Source organism: Carcharodon carcharias, chromosome 17 (genome assembly GCF_017639515.1).
Source record: "Carcharodon carcharias isolate sCarCar2 chromosome 17, sCarCar2.pri, whole genome shotgun sequence".
In the NCBI taxonomy this organism is placed as follows: domain Eukaryota; kingdom Metazoa; phylum Chordata; class Chondrichthyes; order Lamniformes; family Lamnidae; genus Carcharodon; species Carcharodon carcharias.
Genome location: NC_054483.1, coordinates 70,680,377 through 70,705,669, shown reverse-complemented (window position 1 = coordinate 70,705,669; position 25,293 = coordinate 70,680,377). Strand labels below are relative to the sequence as shown.

Sequence of the window (25,293 nt, the reverse complement as noted above, 5' to 3'; positions counted from 1 at the left end):
TCCCATTAAAGAGGCATAATTCCCAATTAGACTGACCATCTACTCAACACCACGAAAGATTCTAACTTTATCAGTAATGTTGCTTTTCAAGCACAAGATTTTTCTTGAAAATTTCATCATTTTAGATAACATTAAATAAAAGATTATGCCAAGCTCGCTTCCTTCATGGAACAATAATATTCACTTACGCCAGTGCAAATAACTGGATACTTAGCTCTACATGAGATGCTACTTCACCCAATAGACCAGCTATGTATTGCAAAAAATGTGTTTTGAAACAGAAATGTGACTTACTATAAAGAATGTTTGGCTGCATGCACTATACAAGACACTCGGTCAGCATCTACATAGTCATAAGTGAACTCTTCAGGGTCTGTCTTAGATCCTGATTCTGCCAGCAGAAGACCAAGCCAGTAACCCATCTCTTCCGAAGACTTAGCCTGCAAAAGAGAAATAGAATACTTTCATCATCTCTAATTTTCTCCTATTTTTTTTTTGCTATTGTCGCTAATCTCTCTTCTTTATGACCATTCAGCTCTTGCACTTTTTGGCAGGACTGGATAAATTGGCTTTAGACTGAACTGGTGCACCCTGGGATACTCAGGCTTCACCAAATTGCTGGTACAAGATTGAAAAGTGCTTGCAGTAAAAATGATCACTAGATTAGGTGTAGTAAGGAATGTGACCTTTTGGTAAGGCTAGGATAAGTGGATGACTGATCGATGGGTTAAGCTGTGATAAGCTGTTGCCTGACCTATCAGATAAGAACAGTGTGAGTCAATGATGAATTACGATAAGAATGGTATAAGCACATGAAGGAAACCTGTAACTTTGAGCAGCCTCTTAGAGCAATCTGAGGATGCTATTCCTCTATGCATACTTGTATTGAATAAACTGCTGCTTGATAGACCCTACAGCTAACTCTGTGTCGAGTGTCTTTAGATAGTCCATAACAAAACATAATGTGGGTTGAGCCTAAATATTCCTCCTGAAATTGTGCTGACCCACATAGCATATACAAGAAAGGTTTTGAGACAGATCTGGTTTTATTTGATAACATGAACATTTATGGGTGTAACATATCAAAAGCCTCATGCTTGCAAACTTCCCATCAATGTTTTCTACTATAAATTCCTATGTCTTTTTATCCCTGATGCAAAACTTATTAGTATCTTCAGAAAACCATCTTTGATTTGCAATAGGTTCAGAACACGTGTGTAGAAACAAGACAGGAAGCAAAAAAAGTGAAAACATCAGCAACTATAAAATTTATATTTATGTAGTTACCTTCATTGTAGATAACATACCATTGAATTTCACACAGTCAAAATAAAGGATAAATACATAGATCCGGTTGGAAGAGTTAAGGGAGCTGGTTAAAATGATGAGTGACACATTGGTTGTTGCAGTGTTGCGTCTAATGTATGTCAATTCCCTGGAGGCAGTAAGGGTCATGGACCTCTACTTGTGCAGCCGTATGGTTTTCCTCAGTGTCCCTGGATTGCCTGCCCCTGCAGAATTGACATAGTCTGCATCTAATATGTTTTCTGTACTAATTTAGAGGGAGGAGGAGAAAATAATAGGCAAAAGTATTTAAACTTAAGATAAGTTTTAGTATTGAACACTTGCATTATGTGAAAGAGTGCAACCTTCATGGTGAATATCCAATTGATCTTTGACAGTGTATTGGAAAGAACAGGGTTGGCTGGTGTTTTTACCTAGTGTATATCTATATACTAGTGTATATAGTGTATATATTTTAATGAGACGATTGTATTATGGTCATGTTCAATGTACCTGGGCAGAAATTGACAAGTCCAAATGACAGCAGATCTTAGCCATGATTGATAGCGTAGGTAAAATGACTCTATAACCACATTTGTAGTTTTAGTAAAAAATGGCAACTTGACTTCCTCGCAGCTATAAACTCAAAATTTGAATTCATTAGACCTTCACATGTAGCACTCACTGTGAACTAGGCAAAGGGAGACAGTATCAATGACTGTGTAGAGTTAAAGTTACCTCTAGAGAAGCTACCTCCTCACCATCCTGCAGAATGCGGAAGGAATATAAATGTTCTGGAGTAGAGTCAGGAATAACCTCACAGCCTTCTAGGCTCAGAGGATTTTGAACAGCTTTGTTTTTACTCTTGTCCTGGTAGAAGTGAATAAGTCCATTTTTCACCTGGCACCAACGTGTACGCCATTGGCTATTCATAAACACATTCAAATACCCTGTCAAAAGAAGAATGCAAATCTGTACAAATTGTTCACATCACAAACACACAAACATAACCACAGACAACACCACTCTAGAAACACTATTTTGCACAGTTGGCATTGAGGCTGCCTGTTTGTTTTTGACAGTGTCACCTAGCATCTGCACACTTATCATTTTCTGCTGGGCAACCTCTTCAATGACTATAGCATTTTGCTCCTGTGGGCACATCATGCTGATCGCTTGGCATTACTACCCACTCTTTGATTGCAAGTGTGGGAAATTATACAATGAGGGAAAACAGGAAGCATCAATCCTTAATGCCAAATAGGGCAATACTTTTTTTCCCCTTTTTCCTTTTATTGTCTTTTAGCGGCTCAGGATTTTAGCCACCTGAGCTGCTCATAGTCATGGGCCTTGTCTAATATTTTGTGAAGAAATACCTGTAAGCATCTACGGAGGCAGAATTCTCCCCTTCTCTTGTCTACCAGCAGCATTCCTCATTTCAAGCAGATTTTTTTTTCTCTTACAGAGTAGTGGAAATGTAGAATAGACTCCAAAAGTAGGCAATTAACGCTGGGCAAAAGCATTGCATTGCATATCTGGTTAGGAATGCAATTGAAGGTCCTACAGAGAAATGCAGAGGAGGTCATGTCTAACAAATTTGATTGAATTTTTTTGAGGAGGTGACCAGGTATGTAGATGAGGGTAGTGCAGTTGATGTAGTTTATATGGATTTTAGCAAAGCCTTTGACAAGGTCCCACATGGGAGACTTATAAAGAAGGCAAATGCACATCGGATACAAGGTAATTTGATAAGGTGGATTCAAAATTGGCTTAGTTGTAGGAGGCAGAGGGTGATGGCAGAATGATGCTTTAGTGTCTGGAAGTCAATGTCCAGTGGCGTACCGCAGGGATCTGTGCTGCGTCCTCTATTATTAGTCATTTATATAAACAACATAGATGACTCTGTGGGGGGGGTAGGATTAGTAAGTTTGTGGATGACACAAAGATTGGCCGGGTGGTTAATAGTGATGTTGAGTGTCTTGGGCTACAGGAAGATATAGACAGGATGGTCAGATGGGCAGATAAGTGGCAGATGGAATTTAACCCTGGAAATTGTGAGGTGATAGAATTTGGAAGGAGTAATTTGACAAGGAGGTATTCAATGAACGGCATGACACTAGGAAGTTCTGAGGAACAAAGGGACCTTGGCGTGTGTGTCCATAGATCTCTGAAAGCGGAGGGGCATGTTAGTGGGGTGATGAAAAAGGCATATGGGACACTTGACTTTATCAATCGAGGCATAGATTATAAAAGTAGGGAGGTCATGTTGGAGTTGTATAGAACCTTGGTGAGGTCACAGCTGGAATACTGTGTGCAGTTCTGGTCGCCACATCATAGGAAGGATGTGATTACACTGGAGGGCGTGCAGAGGAGATTCACCAGGATGTTGCCTGGGATGAAACATTTAAGTCATGAAGAGAGGTTGGATAGACTTGGGTTGTTTTTGTTGGAGCAGAGAAGACTGAGGGGAGACCTGATCGAGATGTACAAGATTATGAGGGGCATGGACAGGGTGGTTAGGGAGCAGCTGTTCCCCTTAGTTGAAGGGTCAGCCACGAGGGGACACAAGTTCAAGGTGAGGGGCAGGATGTTTAGGGGGGATGTGAGGAAAAACTTATTTACCCAGAGGGTGGTGATGGTCTGGATTGGACTGCCTGGGAGGGTGGTGGAGAGAGGTTGCCTCACATCCTTTAAAAAGTACCTGGATGAGCACTTGGCGTGTCATAACATGCAAGGCTATAGGCCAAGTGCTGGTAAGTGGGATTAGGTAGGTAGATCAGGTGTTTCTCATGTGTCGTTGCAGACTCGATAGGCCGAAGGGCCTCTTCTGCACTTTGTGATTCTGTGAAGTTCATCAACCACTTAATGGAATATACCGGCTTTGAGGTTATTTCTGTCTGTATTTATCCCTATGACCTTCAATTCGTTTCTTAGCCAGACAAGTCTTCCATGCTGAGACCATAAAAACATCACCTGTGAATGCAAGCCACTGGGATTAAATAACGGAGAGTACAAAGTTACATATTCTTGAATGTTGTTGGTTTAAGCCTGTTACAGTCCATGATGGTATAGAAAGCACATGTTGCATGGAAAGAGTTAAATCTTTTTCTTGTTCTGTGTTTTCTTATATTCTTACTCCTATACGGAGGTCCAGGCTGACAATTTAGCCCATCCACAAGAACAATGTAAAACATTGATTTGGGAGGCAATTTTGGGACTGTCATCTTGACTATTCGGTCCCTAAAATTGTTATGAACAGAAACATCACCAATGTAAAATAAAATATAAAATGCTGGAAATGTGCAGGTCAGTCTGCGTCTGAAAAGAGAAAGTGGGCTGACATTTCAGATTTTGATGAAGGGTTTGGTCAGAAGCATTAATCCATCTTTCTACTTCAGATGTTAATTCCACATTTCCTGTTTTTGCCTCAACCATAGCTTGAGGCAGTAGTCCAGCTCACAGTACAGTCTGTAAACTTAAACTTAATGCCCAGGTACAAAAACCATGAAAAATCTGCTATCTGTTTGACAATGATGCATTGTATATTCAATCTATAACAACAGTGAGCCCATTTACAATCAGTAATACAATGCCAGCTTGAAGCTGTGCTTGAGTTTCTTCTTATTTTAATGAATGTAAAGTGCCACATGGTGGCAGTAACTCTACATTCTACAGAACACCTACTTAACACTGGGAAAACCACAATGAACTTACCTGATGCTTCAACATTCTTCTTATTGTTAATAGGAATCTCCACAGATATAGGTTTCTTTTTCCCAAGATTCATAAAACTACTCAGCTTCAGGCCTGCAGTTTTAAGGTCCCCAATGCTGGATTTCTTTTTCACTGGGCAGAAAAGAAAATACCAAAGCTAATTTAATCATGCACATGCCCCAAGTTCCTGTTATCATTTCCCTTTCAACTATATCCCTGTATCTCCCAAACTGTCACTCACATTTGGCTTTTTGAACCAATGAATAGATGTTAATGAATGTTCCATTAATGACTGTCACCCAAATGTCCAGAAAAACAAGCATGACCACATAAAGCAAAATATTGTGGATGCTGGGAATCTGAAATAACAACAGGAAATTCTGGAAACTATCAGCAGCAATGACTTTTATTATGTGCACCAAGATCAAGATAATATGGATCTGCACCACTAGTAGAAATGAAAGCTAACTATATATCATATATACTTTTTAAAAGTTACCATAGAGTACAATACCATGGAAGAAGAAGGAAGAATACCATCCCCAGCCATTGACACAGCAAACATGCTCATCCACAAATGACCAGATTTACTGAATTCAATTTTAAATTTACCATGGCATTTGACCTCATGACCTCTAGGTTTTAGTTCCGTACCATAACCATCACACTACCATAAATGAGATAGGCATTTGTTAGTTTTTATTTTGTTGCTTATATTTTAGTAACTTGACAGAAGAAAAGTTGAATTGGTATTGATGGTTCAAGACAAGAAAAAGATCTTCTGTTTCAATTTGACAAGAACAAAATAGAAAAGGCTTGCCTTTTCAATTGATAGAAAATGCGGAAAAGGCAGCTTTTTTTCAGCGTAACTGTTTCTTTACATAAAACTGCAATGAATAGAGCAGAAAATAGATCAGTCATTTCTTCAACAAACATAATCAGGCAGAGATAAAGTGTCTCTGTGAATTTGGAGAGAGGTTGGCTGTTGTGAACTGGAGGAATGTCAGAGAGACACAGGGCTGGACTTTCACTGTTGAGGTGGGTAGCTTGAGTTGGGTTATTTTCCAATTTGTCAGATCTCCCTCAGTAGAAAGGCCCCTGAATGTCATGATCTTTACTTCAGGAGGGGCACGGTTGCAGGATGGTGTTGGGCCCACCGTTCCTGGAAACAGAGTGAAGGCAGCCAACTGCAGAGGCGATCTGGTTAGAAGGCATGCCCCGGTTCTTTGTCTTCTAGCCCTTACCCTCACCCCACCCACTCCCCACACCACCTCATTCCCCCTACTTACCCCCATCCCCCATTATGAACCCCATGCCAACTTATGGCCCTTCCATGCCCATTCACCCAGTATCAATCAGACCATTAAAGTATCAATAACAGAGGCTTCAAACACTTCTTAATTTGTGCAAATAAACATCAAAGCATTGACAAAAGAGATCACAGAAAGAACCACTTATTATAACCACTTAAGATGGCAATCCAGCAAAGTCAACGGTTCTCTCCAAGTATCAAAACAGAACACCCTGCTGAGATAATCCTTTTGTGAGTCTGGGCTTTCAGCCAAGCCTTATTATGTATGCTTTGTGTTCTACTGAAAGAGTTCTTACATCTGTCCTCATAATGCCTGCTTGGCTGTCTGATTGACACTTATATGGGTTGTAGGAACAGCAGTTTTTTCTCAGAAGAAGATTTGTGAACTATTGTTTCTTTCTGAACAGTTACACACATGCCATTATTACTATATGACTCATTGGTTCTGTACATACTGGGCGAATGGGCATGCAAGAGGCATGAGTTGGCATCAGTTGACATGGATGGTATGAGGGCCATGTGGGTGGGTGGGGACACGAATTGGCACTAAGTTGGAATGGAGGAGGCAAGGGGAGCATGGAAGGGAGATTGGGAAGCATGGGTAAGATCTTTTGAATTTACCTTTATAAAGGTACCCAAATGACCGAGGTTTACGATTCTTCCGAGAGGCTGTAAAGCATGAGCTATCCAAATGTTGGTCGGACTCCACAAAAATTGCAGAGACTAGGAAGTGTCTATCACAAAATGGAGTTGACTGTCTACGCACACCCTTATCCCAGGCAAGCGAAAATTGAGGGCGGGGGGGTGGTCAGGGAAAGGGGGTAGAAATCCCAGATTTGGGTTCCACTCACCATTTTTAAGTGGCATCAGATTTGTTCCAACTCCATGAAAACCCAGGCCATTGTTTTCCCAGGCTAGGGAGTCTAGACCAAGGGGACACAGTTTGTTTCAGGATAAGAGGCTGATCATTTGATCATTTAGGACTGAGATAAGGAGAAATTCCTTCACTGAAAGGGTTGTAAATCTTTGGAATTCTCTACCCCAGATATTTGTGGATGTGCCATCACAGAATATATTTAAGGCTGAGATAGGCAGATTTTTGGTCTCTCAAAGAATCAAGGGATAATCAAGGGAGTGGGCAGGAAAGTGGAGTTGAAGCCCAAGATCAGCCATGATCACATTGAATGGCAGAACAGGCTCAATAGGCTGTATAGTCTTCCCTAGCTCCTATTTCTTATTGTCTTACTTTCAGCTCTTATGTCTACTTCTCGGCAGAGCCGAGGAGTCTTAATAGAACTAAAATCTGCTTCAGTGAGCAGTTTATTGGTGAGTAAACACCGCTTAATACCACTGTCGATGACTCATTCCATCACTTTGCTGATGATTGAGAACTGGCTTTTAGGGTCGACATTGTCTAGGCTGGATTTGTCCAGCTTTTTTTGGATAGCAGAGACATCGGTAATTTTCCACAAAGCAGGGTAGATGTCAATGTTGTAACTGTGTTGGAACAGCATACCTAAAGTCTTAAAAAATCTAAACATTTAAATGAAGCTCAAAGCAGAAAAATGGATTTATATTTAAACAAAAATTAACTAGCAATACAGTACTGTGATTCTGGATGTGGTAATCTGAGGTACAATAAACCTTTAAGAGAATGTGAGCAGATTGACAACGTGACTGTATTACCCAATTGCTGTGTAGCGCAGGCTACAATTTTATCCAGTAGTTTAGAATAGGGTCTGCTTGGAGAAGCACACATTGTGTTCATGCTCTGTGACTCGTGTAAATAAGCAGCATGTGCTTCATCTTATATTGGTCTCTGCATCTGCAGTATATTGTTTGCCAACTCATCTACTGGTAGATAGATGTACAACTGTGCTTGCGAGCAAAGCAAACCAACAGAAGGAACATAATGCTACTTGAGTCTGTTTTACTTCAGAATTTGTAAACAATGTTAAAACACAGCTTAAAGGAGCTGCTGTCTGTCTGAATTAGTGGGCGCGGGAGTTACTTTGATGCTTTTCTCAGTTTCATATTTCCCTGTAACTCTGAAGTAATGCTATTGTTTTGAAAATAGCAAAATATCAAATTGTTTAAACCAGATTTTGTATTTACATACTGTGGGAAGAAATTTAACATACGTAAGAAAAATGACACAAGGCACCACTATCTCAATAAAAATAATACCAGATCTGCTATGAAGCACACACCACCCACCAACTTCAGCAACAGAGAACAAAATCAAAGATCTTGTTCTCTAAAGGGTCTGTACCACCTGACAATGATATTTGGGTAAACACCGTCCTCATTAATCTGATCTCGGAAGCTAAGCAGACTCAGGCCTGGTTAGTACTTGGATGGGAGACTGCCTGGGAATACCAGGTGCAGTAGGCTAGCTTGGCCTAAATAGCCAAGTGGTTATGGTACTGGGTTTGTAACCCCAAGATCAAGAGTTCAAATCTCACAATGGCAAACTATGAAACAATGTAACTTCATCTGAAACAGATGGAAACAGGTTTACTCAAAAAGAGTATCAAGAGTTCAAATCTCACAATGGGAAACAATGTGACTTCATCTGAAACAGATGGGAACGGGTTTGTACTCGAAAGAGTTACATATAAGTAATGAGTCAAGAGGATATTTTTCCTCACTATGCAAAAATATCAACATTTATCACCAGGAACTGTCAGATGCGGTAAGCAAACTCTTTCTACTGGCAGGATTGTCAGAGGCCAAAGGTTACAAATTAAATAATTGGAATGCAGATGATGAGAGAAAAGCTATTTTTGCAGCAATTTGGCATGATCTGAAATGCTTTGCCCAGAAGGGTTGTGGAAGCAGATTCAATAATAACTTTCAAATGGGAATTGGATAGATACTTGAAAAGGAACATTTTGCAGGGTGATGGGGAAATGGCAAAGCTGTGGGGCTAATTAGATATCACCTTCAAAGAACTGGCACAAATGCAATGGGCTGAATGGCCTCCTTCTATGATGTATTATTCTGTGATTCTATGAACTCTTTTATCCAACTCCATTCATGAATTCCATATTCAATTATTTTAGTTTGTGAACCTATAACACATCTAGAGATCAGCAAAACATGTTACAAGAAATGTAGGGAATTAAATGTTGATTGAATATTGATATTCTAGATCAGGGTGAAACTAGATTGATGATTGGCATAGCAATAAAGAAAAAGAGGTAGTGATCAATATAGAAAAGCTGTATCTGGGAAATTAACCAGAGTACCCAAACCAGGGCCTGTTTGTGGGTCCAATATTCACCTCATCATAAATAAGGCAGAGACTTGTACTGAACTACAGATAATGGCCTGTCAAATGGAAATCCTTGGTATGTATAGTTTGATTATTCACACTATACTTAGGCATGCTCTAGAGGCAATTCAAAATCTGTATTTCAGAAAAATGAATCAAGCCATCTAATTCAACACGAAACATCCTAGGTGATTGATACCCTGGCTACTGGTTTTGATGCATTATTGTGTCTGGGGTGAAGACATAGGTCACGTCCATATGTGAGAGTCAACGTTTCTTTGTAGAGCTTCCTATTGTGGACTTAAATTTCCTTCCATGAACTCAATGAGTCCAGTGAATTTGAAGGCATTAGAGGCAGAGGCAGGGTAGTTAGGTGGAAACTTCAGGGTAAGCAGTGCATCAGAGAAAAAGTAAGTGGTATTTTATTAAGGATCAATTTTATGCCAAATGACAAAAGCATCTTTGTTGTTTTGACATCTTGAATGGAACAGTAAAGGCTGTAAGTACCATACACATACAGTTTGTACTGAATGCTGTTCAATTAGTTGTTTAATGTTAAATAAATGTGTCTGCTACTGTGACTCTCCATCCAATAGTGTACATTCAATCTACCTAACAAAGACAAAAAGTCACGTGGTGACAGGGGATATATTCCAGTAAATTGGAATATAGTGGCAGGTTCTCTGTGAGGTTCCCCATTCTCACTCAATTTACCATATTTACCATATCATATCGGGCAGGAAAAAAGCACAAAGTGGTCTGCAAGGAATAAGAAGTTTGTTGGAGTTGATGCTGAGCCAAGATAGTACATCTATTACAAAGATCCTAAAAATCTAAAAGCGAGTACACAATGAAACAATTCCAATTAACAAATCAGACAAGAAAATAGATTCTCGGGTTTACAGATTGAATTGTGAGAAAGACTCACTGAATTATTTTCATTGGAGGGAAAAGTGTGTAAGAAGAAACATGATCCAGTATTAAAATACTCGATGGCATGAAGGAGGCTATTTAACTTGGACTGTAAGCACAAAACAATGGTCCAAAGTTTTAAGTTAATGATGCTTGAGTGAGACAAAAGGTCACAGTATTTTTTTTGATGTAGTAGTGAAAATATGGTACAGACTTCCAACCCAGGCAATTAATGACTTGATTAAGAGATGCAAAATGGATAAATCTTTGCCACAGAATTGGATTAAAGTTTAGGGAAAGTAAAAGTAGAGGTGATCAAATACCCTAGGAACACTTTGGCTCCAATCCTGCTGAATTCTAGATGTATTATCAATGGTAACAGTCCACCAGGGCTCAGTATTGGAATCTGTAAAGTTATATATTTTGATGGTCCTTGAAGTTAATTTTGGGTGGGAAAGAAATTACGCTATACTTTCTTCAACAAACTTAGTAGGATAAAGTTCACAACAGAGCAGGGTGCACATGGTCTGCAGAAGGAAAAGGGTTGATGGGCCAAATGGCCTTTCCTTGTTCTGGCAGATGTTCATCACATGACCATCAGGAGGAGCTGGGTTGCAAAAGGACAAGGCCAATCCCATCCTTCTTATCATGTCTTATTCATTTGAAACTATACATCCAATCATTGGGCTATAACTGAACAGTTAATTAACAAACTCTAGCAGGTAGAGTTGTACTTTGTGCCAGGAAATCAGTGAGCAGAAAGGAAAACTATACATCTATAACAGAGCACACTCAGTTTTTCTTCCATTAAGGAAAGTAGGATGGAATACATTCTGTCAAGGTTTTCTCTGTGCTCCACCTAGCCAATGTTTTACAACAAAATAGTAAAGACAAAAATGTAACCCAATACATTTATTGATAGAAAAGGCTTGCCTCACCATCCTTAGTCTCCGTGATATCATGCACAGATCCACCATCAGTGCTGTTTCCACTCTCCGATGCACCTGAATAGCGTTCTGATGAATCCAGCTAAAATAGAACAGAAGACCACAAGACCAATGTTATGCCCACGCACACCATTGCCACATGTTTAAATATCATAGCACTGATTAAAACTTAACTTCAAAGATAATTGAATGAACAGCGCCTCACACTGGCAATTTTTAGTTATTTAAAGATTTTTTTCCCTTGGAGTACAACATTGTCTGGAGTTGGAATGACATGGTAGCCTAGGTGGTGGTTGTCTCCATGGTAGTTGGCAACGCCACCCAAAGATTGCTAGAAGTGCCTTAAGGCAAGGGAAGAGGCTGCAGGGCAACGACTGTACTGAGGAAGTGGGCTAACCCAGGGTGTGTGTGTGAGGGCACATGTTGGTCTGTGCAAGTGGCCTCAAGATGGTGAGGGCTGAGGAGGCAGTCTCTAGAGGAGATGAGGCCAGATGGAGACGTGAGGGTGTTTGAGAGAGTGAGTGGTGATGTCCCTTGAGTTGGCAGTGAGTGAGATGCCAGTGAATGTGATTGGGTGAGTTTAGAGTGATGAGATGGTTGCCTTACCCAGGCAGCACAGATGAGATCATTCATCCTCTGTCTGCACTGCATGGCCAACCTCTTCTGTGCAGCACTGGCACCGATCACCACTGCCATCGCCTACCAAGCTGTAGTGGTGAGATTGCTGGACCTCCTGTGGCCAGACCGGGATGGAAGACATCATGGCGGGCCTCCACGGCATCCAAAAGGCACTCCAGTGATGCAGCACTGAGTCAGGGGATGCAGCCTTCTTGCCTTTTGGGACCATGTCTTCTGTGCCAGAGTCCTGGACTAGAAACACAGAGGCGCATGCACAGCTGCACTTCAAATTTGGCACCCGGCATGAGGAAAAGGTGAGGTGACAGCATGTGGGCAAATGAGAGCCTGCCCGCCATCAAAACGGCACGTTTCCCAGAAATGCATGATTAATAAGGTGGGATTGGGATGATAAGGTGTGAAAAGCCACCACTGCGGCTGATGGGAATACATTCTTTGTCATGCCCGCTACAGCACTTTGTGCAAATCTGGGACAATTCTGCCCTAAGACTCAATATGCACCCTCTTGAGCAGAAGGGTGTCTCTGACAGCACTTCTATATATCCAAACTTCTGTATGCTCCACAAGTCGCTGTCAGATTTCCTGATTAATAATAGTGAATGAACGCTGATAGCATCACTGTTATTCGTATTTAAAATTCCATGCCAATACATTTAATAATATGGCGGTATCTTACTGGAAAAAAAGTTGACAATTGCTGGGTCAACTAGATGGACCAACTACACACAAAACTCGCAAGGCATCTTCAGAGCTGTGGTAGAGTGAGACATCTGCCTGCCTTCAGGTGGTGGCATAACCCCAATGTAACTTGTGGGTCAGCCAGTTTAAATTGGGAAACCCATAGAGCCTATCTAAATATAGTTTGCAATGCCTTAAATCCACATGACTGGAGAGGATGGAAGAGTTTGGACTCCAAATGGACTGGAAATGGGGAGGAGTGATGGGGGAGTGAAGGGATAGGGATGAACATACTAGGAGAAGATGAATGGAGCTACTTAAAGAGACTTATGGAGTGAAGAAATAAGTGACTAAGTTCAGGGAACTGAACCACATGATGGAGATATAGCAAATCCATTCAGAGATAGAGGTGTTTTGTGAAGAGAGGTGGCTGTGGAAATGATTGCACCCACCTTTTTTATTATTCATTCATGGGATGTTCATTCATGGCTGGGCCAGCATTTATTGTCCATTCCTAATTGCCCTTGTTCAGAGGACATTTAAGAGTCAACCACATTGCTAAGTGGTCTACAGTCACATGTAGGCCAGACCAGGTAAGGACAACAGATTTCCTTCCCTAAAGGGCGTTAGTGAACCAGATGGGCTTTTATGACAATTGGTAATGGTTTCAGACTTTTAATTCCAGATTTTTATTGAATTCAAATTTCTCCATCTGTCATGTTGGGATTCAAACCCAGGTCCCCAGAGCATTCCCCTGGGTCTCTGGAATACTAGCCAGTAACAATACTACTATGCCACAGCCTTCCCATAAATCCCACAACCCCTTTGCAGTACAAGAAAAACAAAGCACATTACCTGCCCCTCTTCACACTTCTTTGGAATCTTTTTACGTTTGACACACCATCATTCAGGACCCCTCATGGTACAAGAAGAGTCAGAGGTAAAAGTGGGATCTGACAATTAGGAGTGGAGGTTAGGTAGAAGTCAGCCTCTCACTCCTGAGCCTGCTAAATCAGATCTATGCAATTCCATTCATGTGGGTACATTATACCCACATGATGATATACAGGAAAATTTTGGAGTTCCTAACACAGCAAGCAGTGGCGCCCAAAGCCATTCTCAGAGCCAGTATCAGAGAAGCTGACAACATCATGGCATAATTGTATTGCATATTCACAGAGACCAATTTGCCACGATCATTCTGTGTTACTGCTTCACACTTTGCTGCCACTTCTTAAGGGAAACAGCACTTCGTAGTGAAATAAAGGTTTGAGAGAGTGTCAGCTTCTCTTTGAGGTCTGGTTACTAATATAAACAGAGGCTCTAATAAGAACAGTGCACAATAAATGAGAATGTCAACTGCACGTACTTCTCACTAAGCAGTGACTCACCCTTTGGCCATGAATGCGGGAATGGTCTATGGCTACAAGATTTCCATCAGTAAAGCCATCACCTTGAATGTTGCTGATCTCCTGAATCACCTACATTGAATTGTAAAACAAACAAAAGAACTGTATTTACTGTGTTTAAATTTTAAAATCATCCAATGGAAAAGTCCGGCCAAACCATTCACACATTTGTAGACAATCAAGGATTGTATTTTGCAGTTACCTAGATTAGGTTGTCTTTGTTTAATTGTGATAACAAGTCTGGAAATTGCTGTATTACTGCAAAGGATTTTACTCCTGTAGGTCAATTTAAGAAAAAATACTTTGCATGCTGCAGAACATCAGTTGATTCAGACAGTCATTTAAGGATATGCTAAAGGAAGATTATTTGTGGTAAAGTATCTCAGGGTAATTTATTTTCCCTGCAATTTTGTAATTATCTTAAAATTCAGGCATATGTGAAGCTGAAGTTCAATCTCAATAATGTAGATAAATGTGAGACTGCCTAGAATGGGGAGGGGACATCATCTAGTTTTTTTTTGGAAAAATGTACTTTATTCATAAAACATCTGAAAGAACATTACAAAACATTTCTAAATTGCCATCACAAAAAGTGCAATCAGATTCAACTGTGATACATGGATCATGAGGTGCTTCAATACAATCAATAAACATTACAGTCATTTCAATATGGTCATTACAGACAGTCAGACAGTGCAATGGTATTGGAGTTATCAACACACATCATGTTGCACTCTGAGGTGGGACATCATCTCTATTATACTGGAGTAGAATACAGACGTATTCTCACTCTGTAATGTCACCGAGGCAGACAGATGGTACCAGTCATAGAATATCTTTAAAAATGTTGTTGCCAATATACTGGACATTAGACATTACACACTCTGCTGGGACTGTCAAGATGATCAAAACTTTGATCTTTTTGAGAGTTTGTTTTTCATTGTTTTTTTCATATTTTTTCTCTCGCCACCCACCACTACCACCCCCATCCCTAGGCTGCAAGAGCATAAAGAGGCTGATAGGGTGGGACAACCCTGGCTTGATCACTGATCATGCATCAATCACCCTAATGTATAGTACTGCATAATGTATAACCATCCATGATCACCAGTCTATTTACTTGCAAGTATGAGAGTACCCACCAGTCCAACAAATCAATTCACATTTCTTCAGGAACCTTAATGTGCACCCATTTCTTCTTCAATTAAACTGATTTGCTTGTAATTGTTTTTTTTAAATACAGCACTGTGAAACATGTACTATGTTCTCTGTATGGAATTGAATCCTAAGACCATGTAAACTTCTTGCAGATGATGTTTTAAAAATTAAAAATGTAAATTAGTCTTTTCTTGCTGCAACTTGCAGGTACTATCTTCACATTGTTTTGCAGCTATACAATGCTCCAACTGTTTAATGATCCCATTATGTTACATGTAAAATTGAAAACAAGATTTTGCAGCAAAAGTAATTGGCTTTCTGGTATCTGTGCTAATAAGGAGGGAAAGATTACAAACTCGAAATAGCCTCAGTTTTTCAATCAAAGTTAATACAAGGGGAAGAAGCTTGCCTAATTTTTTGCAGTTTTAATTTCTCTATTAGACAGTTCTCAGTAAGGCTTTTTCTTTGTTTTTCTCTTTTAAAGTGTTGTACTCCTTTGATCTGTAGTTCAATGAACTGCAGCTGACAAAGAAGACACTGAACTCAGACAAGGCTGCAGTATACCCGAGTTTTCCAAACACTGGGAGTCAGCATCTGTAATAATGAATCATTGGGCTTGATGCTGCAACCACCCACACTTGTTTGAGGAGTCACCAAGTCTTCCGTAACATATTGTATTTCTCCTAGTGATCTATATATGCTTGAAGTTGAAGTTGATTGAGCCTTTTTAAGAAAATCTATTACAAATAAATCAATTTAATTGAAGAAGAAATGGGTACACATTAAGGTTGCTGAAGAAATGTGAATTAAGTTGTTGGACTGCACCATCTTAAGCTTTGTTGTTGGTAGCTCAGTTTCAAGATCTATGCTTCTAAATGATCAGTACTTGGGTGAGGTCAAAATGTCTACTATCCTGGACCATACCTCAGCAAATATTTACAATTTACTCAGCTGCCTCATTTCTGGTTCACAATAAACACAACTTTACAATGGCCTGGAATTTCCTGCATACCTCTGCCCAGTCCCATGAATAATCTTGGCACAAATCAAATAAAAATTGCAGAATGTTGAACATACGTGAGTTATGAGCTTAATATATTTCATCCAAATTGCCTTGATATTTTGATTGTCTTATTGATCCCTCCACATGCCATAATAATGGCCTAGACCCCAAGTTATTAAGCTTTACATGTGATGTTCCTGCACTTGCTGTTGTTCAGCAGCTGCTTTCAAATTATGACTGGTTTTTAAGCACAGCAGGAATTAAAATCATCCTTTTGATGTTGAAATTTGTTGACCTTTCATTTATCTTCATTGAGGACTATATGGGCTGAATCTAAGGCTTGGCGGGTGGGGCAGGGCCCACTCACCGAGGCATAAAATGACACCAGGTGACGTCAGGCGGGCATCCCGATGTCACCACGCGTCATTTAGATTTTCAGTTCAGTAGGCGCGCAGCCGAGTTGGCTGTGTGCCTGCTGAACTGTCAAAGGCCTGTTAAAGACATTAATGAACTAATTAAGCCTATTGAGAAAGCTGCCCGTCCAACCTTAAGGTTGGCAGGCAGGCGAAGAGCCCAGGCGGCCTTCGCATTTTTCATGGAACCTCATCCATGGGCAGGATGAGTTTTCATGAAGGGTTTATAAATTAAATAAATTTTTTCATTAAAGTTTATTGACATGTCCCAGCTCATGGGACACTGTCACATGAGGGGACATGTCTTAAATTTTTTTTTCTTTATTAAAATTTTTTGAACTTGAACTAATCTCCTGAGATTTCTGCGCTTTTGCACACACATGCGCGCAAGAGTGCAGGCCCCAGCTCAAGGACCCCACATCCCCCCGCCCCTACAGGGAGCGCTTAGCACTTCCAGGCACATGTCATGTAACATGGCACAGGGGCACCAATCGCACCTGCACCCGCCCACACCTGCCTTCGCACAACCCCCCCCCAATGGGGGGAAAATCCTACCCTATATTTTCTGTTTCTTTGAATGCATTGTTATGGTATAAGTATATGTCGCATTGCAATTGTAGCAGTAATTGTAACAGAGCTTGTGTCTCTATCATACCTTTAACCACTGCTCTGCTTGCTCCTTGCTTTGGAGACCCAGTACTATAACATCTGAATTGACTGGTGTGATCTTCAGTGTATGTTCCTTCTTCTTTACTTGCTTCTCTTTATAGATAACAGTACAGCCAATCAGACTCACATCCAGTTGAGGATTCTGGTCCTTTGAGCTTTTGTAACACTGCAAGAAGGAAAAAACATGACAAAAGGAACACATTCAGTGCTGATCATTGGAAAAGCTTTAATTTTCACTTGTTATCTTTTAATATAGGGGAAGAGGGCATGACCTAACAGAGGATCAACAGTGATCCAACCTGAAATGTATAGGAATGTTGATGAAATCTGAAATGAAGATGGCACTACAATAATATTGAACTTGGATAGAAATAGTAGTTATTGATATTGCTGTTATTAATGGTGGTAATGATCAAAGCCAGCTTCAACGTCACGAGAAATGTTTGGTTCATGTAGGGAGTAAGAATATTTGAGTGTAAGAACACAGCAAAGCCTAGTAATTCTTCTTAGCGATTTTAACATTAGAACACTGCTTTAGCAGAAGCATTCTTCTTCTCTTCCATGTCTAACAACACATGAAGCAATTCATAATTTGGCTGCTTTACATCCAGCAGGTCTTCCTCTAGGTTATTTCTCAAATCCCTTCTTACATGGACAGATTGTTAACCTGACTCACAGGTTTCTTCCTACCTGGAGTACTGGCCCACTCCCATCAGACATGAGCATTCCACCTGCCGCTGGTGTGGGGGTTGGTGGAGGGCGGGGAGGGGGGGGGGGGGGTGGTGCTGGAAAGTTCTGGCCATAGTATCCATTTTGAATGTTTGGATGTTTTATCCTCCACTCCCCAGCCTGGAAAACGTGCATTACTGTTTGAGTATAATTCTTATTCCTTGATCATTTTTTTTTTTTGCCAAGCCTGAATATGTTGCCCCTTCCAGTAAACTACAATTAGGTGTTAAATACTAAGAAAATGCTTGTGCTAGCATTGGGGTTTCATTGGTTTTTGAGTCTTCCTTTATAGGTTGATTTTTTTTAACAAAAACTTTCAAAGTGTCAAGCAACTTTCATCTGTACAGCCAATTTACCAGAAGTTTGCACTCTTTTATGACACACAGTTGTTTGGCCCACTGTCCCAGCCACTTCTTTCGCCAGAGGAAAGCACAAATCCGGGCATCTTTCATCAGTTCAATGGAAGCCTCTGGAGAAGGCCACTGATGGGTCATTGATTTCCCCTTGGTGTTCTCTTCCTCATCATAGGATTCATAAGAGCTACTGACAGCATCGACCTCATCTGCAGTAAACAAAGCATGAAGTTTTTAACGTAGTTATTATCACAATTATATTTTAGTGTAACACTGTAATTTTTTTTAATAGGCAATGACCAAACTGCAAGAATTGGCCCTTGCCTGTTTGTTCAATGATTACTAAACAAATCCCTTCTAACTGCCAAGAAAAGCATCAGCCAATAAACAGCACTCTGGAAATATAATGCTCATTGGTGCGGAGATCCTACCTATTACTACTTCCTTTCAACCTACGCCAAGGTTGGTGAGGTTAAGGAGACTTCGCTTGTTTTACATGTGAAGGACTGGCATTTAGGAAGGAAGGACATGTTTCTGCCAGTCTAGTACAACCTGCTGACTCTGGAGGGGGTGACATGTTGTCCCCAGGAACTAACTTAAAACAAAAAAAATTTTACTCTTTTGGGGGTTCAGGCCACAATCCTGACCGGAACCCCTTACTTCTGCCACTATTTAGCTAGGCCCATCTGGTCTGCAAATTCTATCCCTGGTCCCACACTGAGCAGGAGACATGGCAACTCCCAGCATTAGGAATCCTTACCCCGTCCCCCATTTTTTCCATGGACCTTGGAATAAGGTGAGGTCATGTTCTGCTCTTTGCAGAGGCAGCTGAAATCCTGCCATAAGGCCAGGTACCAGCGTATCCATGTCCCAGCCTGACTTATCAACCTTCCAACCCACTCCTGCCTGAGTTATACTGAGAGTGTTCAAATGGTGACATATTGCCAGCCCTAAAGCTGCCAGGCCAAAACATCTTCCAAATGTTTTTGAAAATTTCTGAAGTTAAGAGGAGAGGGAGACACTATGCGCGCTGTTTATGCAGAAAATTGCTGCACTTGTTGAAGCACTCGTCAGTATTTTTAAAATGGAGACATTTTCTGAAAGGTAATTACACGTGCGAGCAAATATTCCCCCATGAAATCATATTATTGACATATATTTCCAGCACATTTCTGTGACTGGGTACGAAGTTGTGACCTACCATTATTGACTGTGTCATATGGCTCAGCCTCCTCGTAGTGGCCTTCAACAGGCTCTGTCCTGGATAAAAGAAATGGCTCCCTGTCTGGTATCTGCAGACAAAACAAAGCAGACAAATACTGAATACTGAGGTCCTGTGATATTAGATGTATTGCCCCTCTATATGTGCATATTGTACAGTACATAATAATGACTGCCGCACAGAGGGTCATTTATTCAGTCAATCTTCCAGCTCCACAAATGTAGGACAAAAAGAAAAAAAAATTGCAAATCTGAAAATAGAAAATGCTGGAAAGCTACAAGGCCAGTCAGCATCTGTGAAGAGAAAAGACGATTTATGATGTGCTTACTCAATGGGAAGAATTATAGGCAAAGGAGACTATTTTGCTGCCACGTGACTTCCCTTTGGGAATTATTATTGCTCCATCCCTCATTTTTTTGCCATGGACCTTGTTTGAGATGAGAGCATATTCTGTCCCTTGCAAGGGCAGCTGAAATTGTGCCATAAGGACAGGCACCAATGTATCCGTGCCCAAGCTCAACTTATCAACCTTCCAACCCACTCCTGCCTGAATTACAGTGAGTGTGTGTCGAAATGGGGATAGATCGCCAACCCTAAAATCCCTATTCTCAACATTTTCTAAAATCACACAAGAAATTTCTCTCCAACAGAACTGACAAGATATTACATCACACTGTGTGCTCAGGACGGGATAAGCAATAACAGAGTGATCAAGAATGAATCTGACCACAACAGAGTGTGTAACGATTAGGACAACACAGTGAAACATTGCCTCCCAAAAATCTTTTACCAGTGCAAATATCACCAGTTCCTCTACCCTTTAATGCTAATCAGCAACATGTTTAAAGTACAGATGTTCTGCCTCTCAGCCTGGCTAACAGTGAAGGATATTTTAAACTGGTTACTGTAGCAGCTGCTTAGAAATTTGGCACAGCGTCCACCTACTGTAACTCTCATTTCAATTTGTGCGGGTGAGTGTACCACTGGCCAGTTGGATTAACAGCTGTTACAGTAACTAATGGAAATTCTTTTTGCTCTTGGATATGCTGAGAGAGGCAGAATGTTGGCATTTTAAAATGAGCAGGTGATTAAAATTAAAATGTGGGCAAAGGGAATTGCATGGCACTGCAAGAAAAGTAATCCTTGCGATTGCTTGTGCATTACCTTTAAACTTTACAACAGCCTGGTAAGTTTGATAATTTTTCCATCCCAAATCACTTGTAATGGCCTATCAGCCCTTGAAGTGATTGGTGTTGTAAAGTGATTTGGTGGAGAAACTGGTATTACATTAATTTTTACTGTAGTTATTTTTCATTGATACACAGGAAGGCATGAATTGTAGGGCTAACAAGACATCAATCCTGACATGCATTGTGAATAACCAATCTTACTGTCAATTTTTAAAAAAATCTAGCTAAATGCATACTAAAAATGATACCGCATTATCTCTCCAGAGAAGAATTATAGGCCCGGCAAACCTGAAGAATCACCCTTCTCAGAGGTCACAGGCTTCCAACAGAAAACACTCCTGGTGGTGCCCCAAACACAGAAGACCTTACTGCATGGCTAAGTTTAATCATTTTCCAGCAAACTTATTATTTGTTGCTGGCTTTACAGTGTTACAAACCTTACTTTCAATGATAAGCTCCTCAGCTTAATGGACACAGCACGGTGATGGCTTAAAGTTTCAGCCAAAAATATACCTCACTGGCTTCCTTCTTCTTCATGGCTACTGGAAGCTGTTTGCTGACATCCAGTTTTTCACTGCCAATTGTTTCAAATTGCTGACTGATAGTTTTCATTCCTGTTCACCACACATTGTAGTAATGTATCATGTCAGATCATTTCTGATCTATGACTGTATTATGAATATAAAATTACAGTCAATCAAATATATGATGAATATTTGATAAGAAAGTATGATGGCACCTATCCATCTTCCATGGAATTGCACATGGGGAGCAAAGGTCTACATGATGCTGGTATGTTTTCTCACACTATGTCAAAGACGGTGATGAAATGGGTCCTTTGGCGAGTAGATGACAGAACTAAAACAACACTAAACAGGAGCTTAAGAAATGTTGGAAGATTTAATTAATGTGAAATGTGCCATTTTATTTTATTTGTTACTATGCAACCCCAATATGAAAACTTAATCCAGATGCCGACTCTGGGAGGGCGAGAGAAGGCTGAGGCTGATGAGGCCCACGAATTCCTTGCAGGGCACAGAATAGCATTCCTACTTCCCACAAAGACTCCTCACGGAAAGCTAAATTAAAAGTACATAACTTGGCATCTCCTGGCTATCCTGCTGCCTCCTGCTATTGGCAGTTTGAGTGATGTACAAGCCCCCTGATTTCTGCAGTTAAAGTCACATAGCGGCGCTGATGCCATCATGGAGTCATGACTCCAGCAAAGTTAAGTACGGTCTCCCCACTTCTGACAGTCAGGCAGCCCTCTCATGCCTAGATTCAGTCTGTTTAAAATGGAAGAACCATGCCGAGACCCCATCCCAACACTGCAACTTAGCAACTGCCCATTCTATTCTTGAACTATAGTCGCTCTGTTGAAATCTAATTTTTACCAATATTACTCAGTCTCTGTCCAAAAGTTAATCACATTTTTAAGAGTGCTTTTTAACAATGTGAGGATAATGGGCTGGACTTGGTTGTATGAGTAACTTGACTCTGTGCCATCTTTGTGAACATGCATTAATGTAGAAGACAACTCAGTGGTAACAAGTTGCGCATAAAACACCTGAAGGTCTTAAATTTATTTTTTTTAACAGTTTCACTTAAAACATCTCCATTTAAAGAATTCCTCTGTGGGCTCTGTTGTACTATATTTCAGACTGCACAAAGTGTGAAGGTAGGGGGCTGACCTTGCAATAAGCCTGCTCAAAATCATCAGCAACATTAGGATACTTCACAAAGACTGAAGAATGACACTTGCAGTCAACCCAAAATTCATCTTCAAAATGATGAAACCAAATGATACCAATAATTGTAAGCAGCTGCACTGTGATGGAATGTCCTTGCTCTATGTCATGCCCATTCATTAAAATTTAACATAAGCACTTTGAGCCCAAAATTACTGTCAAATCCAAGGTGGCAACCCACTGGATCTCTGAAATGAAACTGAAAAATAAGATGGAATCTGGTTGCATTTCTAGGTAGATTCTCTGACCATAACCTTTCCTTCCCTGTCTCCCCGCCACCGCTCAACTCAAATCAAGGGGGTAGAGTAAGGAGAGTTACCAAACTATCCTGAGAATTCTGCCCTTTATGCATGTAAAAGGGTTCAGTAGAACACTGACCAATTAAGAGTTGGCACATGTCCCTTTGAGGAGTTTTAAGAATCCGCAAACTTACTTAGGATGAAGGGTTTCGATTATCGGGATTATCCCTTTGGAGCTGAAAACTTGCACGGCCACTCTTTATCGTTGTTGTGGAAATGCTTGAAGGCACCTCAGATGGGCTGCGTCAGGGCTGGTGCTGCCGAAAGTCCCTTGCAGACTCCATGGCCTATCCCAGCCACGTGAAAGACTCCAATCTGAGAAGGGATCGGCACCACGGGGAATTGGTGGCTTCCTTCCACCAGCAAATGGCACTCTTGATATTTTCAGCTTCTATTTGATGGAAAAACTAAAAACAAAGAGGTGCCTGCATGTCTACTGATTGCATTAACTTTTAGCACAGAAAATACTAAATGAAATTTAGCATACTGAATTTTGCAGCACATGTTGCAAAATACAGTAAAGGACCTATCTTTTCCTTGGCATAATGTCATTATTTTTACAATAATTTTAGTCTTGTGATCTTGTTGCTATTTCAGTTGCTTAAGAATAAGACTCCCGTCAGCAGCTAATAAACACAAATTTGTGTTTTCTTTTTCAGAGATGTTCAAATAAGATATGAAAGAAAATGGAAAGATTAAAATTCTGGTAACACTTTCATCTTATTCACAGCCAGTTTCTCCATGGGCAGAATTTTGCCCATCGGGCAGGCTTGGTCGGAAAGCTGACCGCCGCCCGTGATTGGAGCCGGAAGGTGATTTCACGCCGGTGGACTAATTAAAGCCCGCCCAACATGAAACTCGAGTGGCAGCGCTCAGCACTGCCTGTGCAGGTGGGGAACTTCGTGCATGCAGAGAACTGCCTCAAGGGGATGAAGAGTTTTAAAAATTAGAAATAAATATTTTGAAAATGTTATAAAATATGTCCCCTCTGTCACATGAGTAGGGACACGTTATAAATGAAATTTCAAAAAATGTATTTTTATTTGATGTTGGAAATCTCATCCCCGCCCTTGGATGAGGCTTCCAAAGAAATGCAAAGGCTGCTTGGCCTTTTCACCTGCTGGGCAATGAAAAATTTAAGTTAATTGATACTTTATGGCCTGAATAGGCCTTTTAATTGTCGGTGGGTGCCGGTACACTGCCGATTCCTGCCTGCGCCCGCCGACCGAACTATTGTGCAACCGCACATTGACGTCGGGACCCTCGCCCGACGTCATCGCGCGCCATTTCACACTCGAGTGGGTTGTCACAGGTCAGCCCGCCAAAGTGAAAATTTCTGCCCTATGTCATTAAATCTACTCTCCACCACATTCTACATTTGGTTGCTACCAATAAGGTAAAAACAGTAAAAGCTGGGAAATAGGAATGCTGGTCCAAACTGGACTTGTATACCTCAAAATGGAACACCAATAAAAACTGGGAAATAAGAGTACTGGTCCGAACTGGCTTTTCCTTCTGGGCAATAGTTCAGATCGTGTTATCCGACAATCATCTCTACCTGAATGCGACATAGCTCTGACCCAATATAGGCCAGACCTAAGTCATTCACGGGGAAGGTTTTCCCCTGTGTGTGGATAGCAGAACATGAAATGTGCTCTTTATAAAAGTATTTAGGACTTTGCTACATACTGCAAGGTTTTCTATTTTGGGTCAGGACCCTGAAGTCAGGCTCAATGCAGGCCCTGACTGCACATTGTATCAGGAGCCATAACCAAGTCATTTTGACTGGATTTGCCAGGCTGTGGCCAGAGGGCAGGGTTGGCATCTAACTAAGTACAGCAGGTAGGCTCGCAAAGCTGGAGGACCAAAAGGACGCCTGCCAGTACAGAAGGAGCCGCAGCCTGCCATTGCAGATAAGGGGAAGAGAGAGGGCGCCTCCGTCTTGAAGCAGTTTTTATTTCTTTTCCTCTGTACAAGCATTTAATAAACTTCATTGCCTGCATGTGCCGTCATAGTTCATGGTTCGACAGATCTGTGAACGGAGCAAAGATTCAGTCACAAGCTTAGTTTCAGGATGGGCTTGCCTCCTACATCCCTAATTTTATGTGTGATCCTGTTCACTCAGAAGATGTCAAATTATCCAGATTGCAATAAGAATACATTATTCTTGTTTGGGAAAAAAATTAATTTTTTGATGATTTGATATAGTAGAATCTACATTTTCATCTTAAAAATATTAGCATAATGATTAAAAGCTGTGTTTTTTTAATTTATTGGTTTTCCTCACTTAAATGTCATAAAATACTAGAGCAGAATGTGAACATAATGTGTTCGGCATTT

The 25,293-nt window shown here is 40.7% G+C and overlaps 1 protein-coding gene across 4 annotated transcripts in view; it reads right to left on the bottom strand.

The window, feature by feature from the left end:
- The window catches only part of afap1l2 (actin filament associated protein 1-like 2), a 261,920-nt gene that overhangs the window by 19,463 nt on the left and 217,164 nt on the right, over nt 1–25,293 (bottom strand). For all 4 annotated transcript variants that reach the window (XM_041209202.1, XM_041209203.1, XM_041209204.1 and 1 more), the window contains 8 exons: nt 19,696–19,786; nt 18,498–18,703; nt 17,399–17,578; nt 14,152–14,241; nt 11,438–11,528; nt 4,999–5,130; nt 2,023–2,234; nt 295–440 (listed from right to left, as the gene is read on the bottom strand). In XM_041209202.1, coding sequence (XP_041065136.1) covers nt 295–440; nt 2,023–2,234; nt 4,999–5,130; nt 11,438–11,528; nt 14,152–14,241; nt 17,399–17,578; nt 18,498–18,703; nt 19,696–19,786 — 1,148 coding nt within the window. The remainder of the gene's footprint in view (nt 1–294; nt 441–2,022; nt 2,235–4,998; nt 5,131–11,437; nt 11,529–14,151; nt 14,242–17,398; nt 17,579–18,497; nt 18,704–19,695; nt 19,787–25,293) is intronic.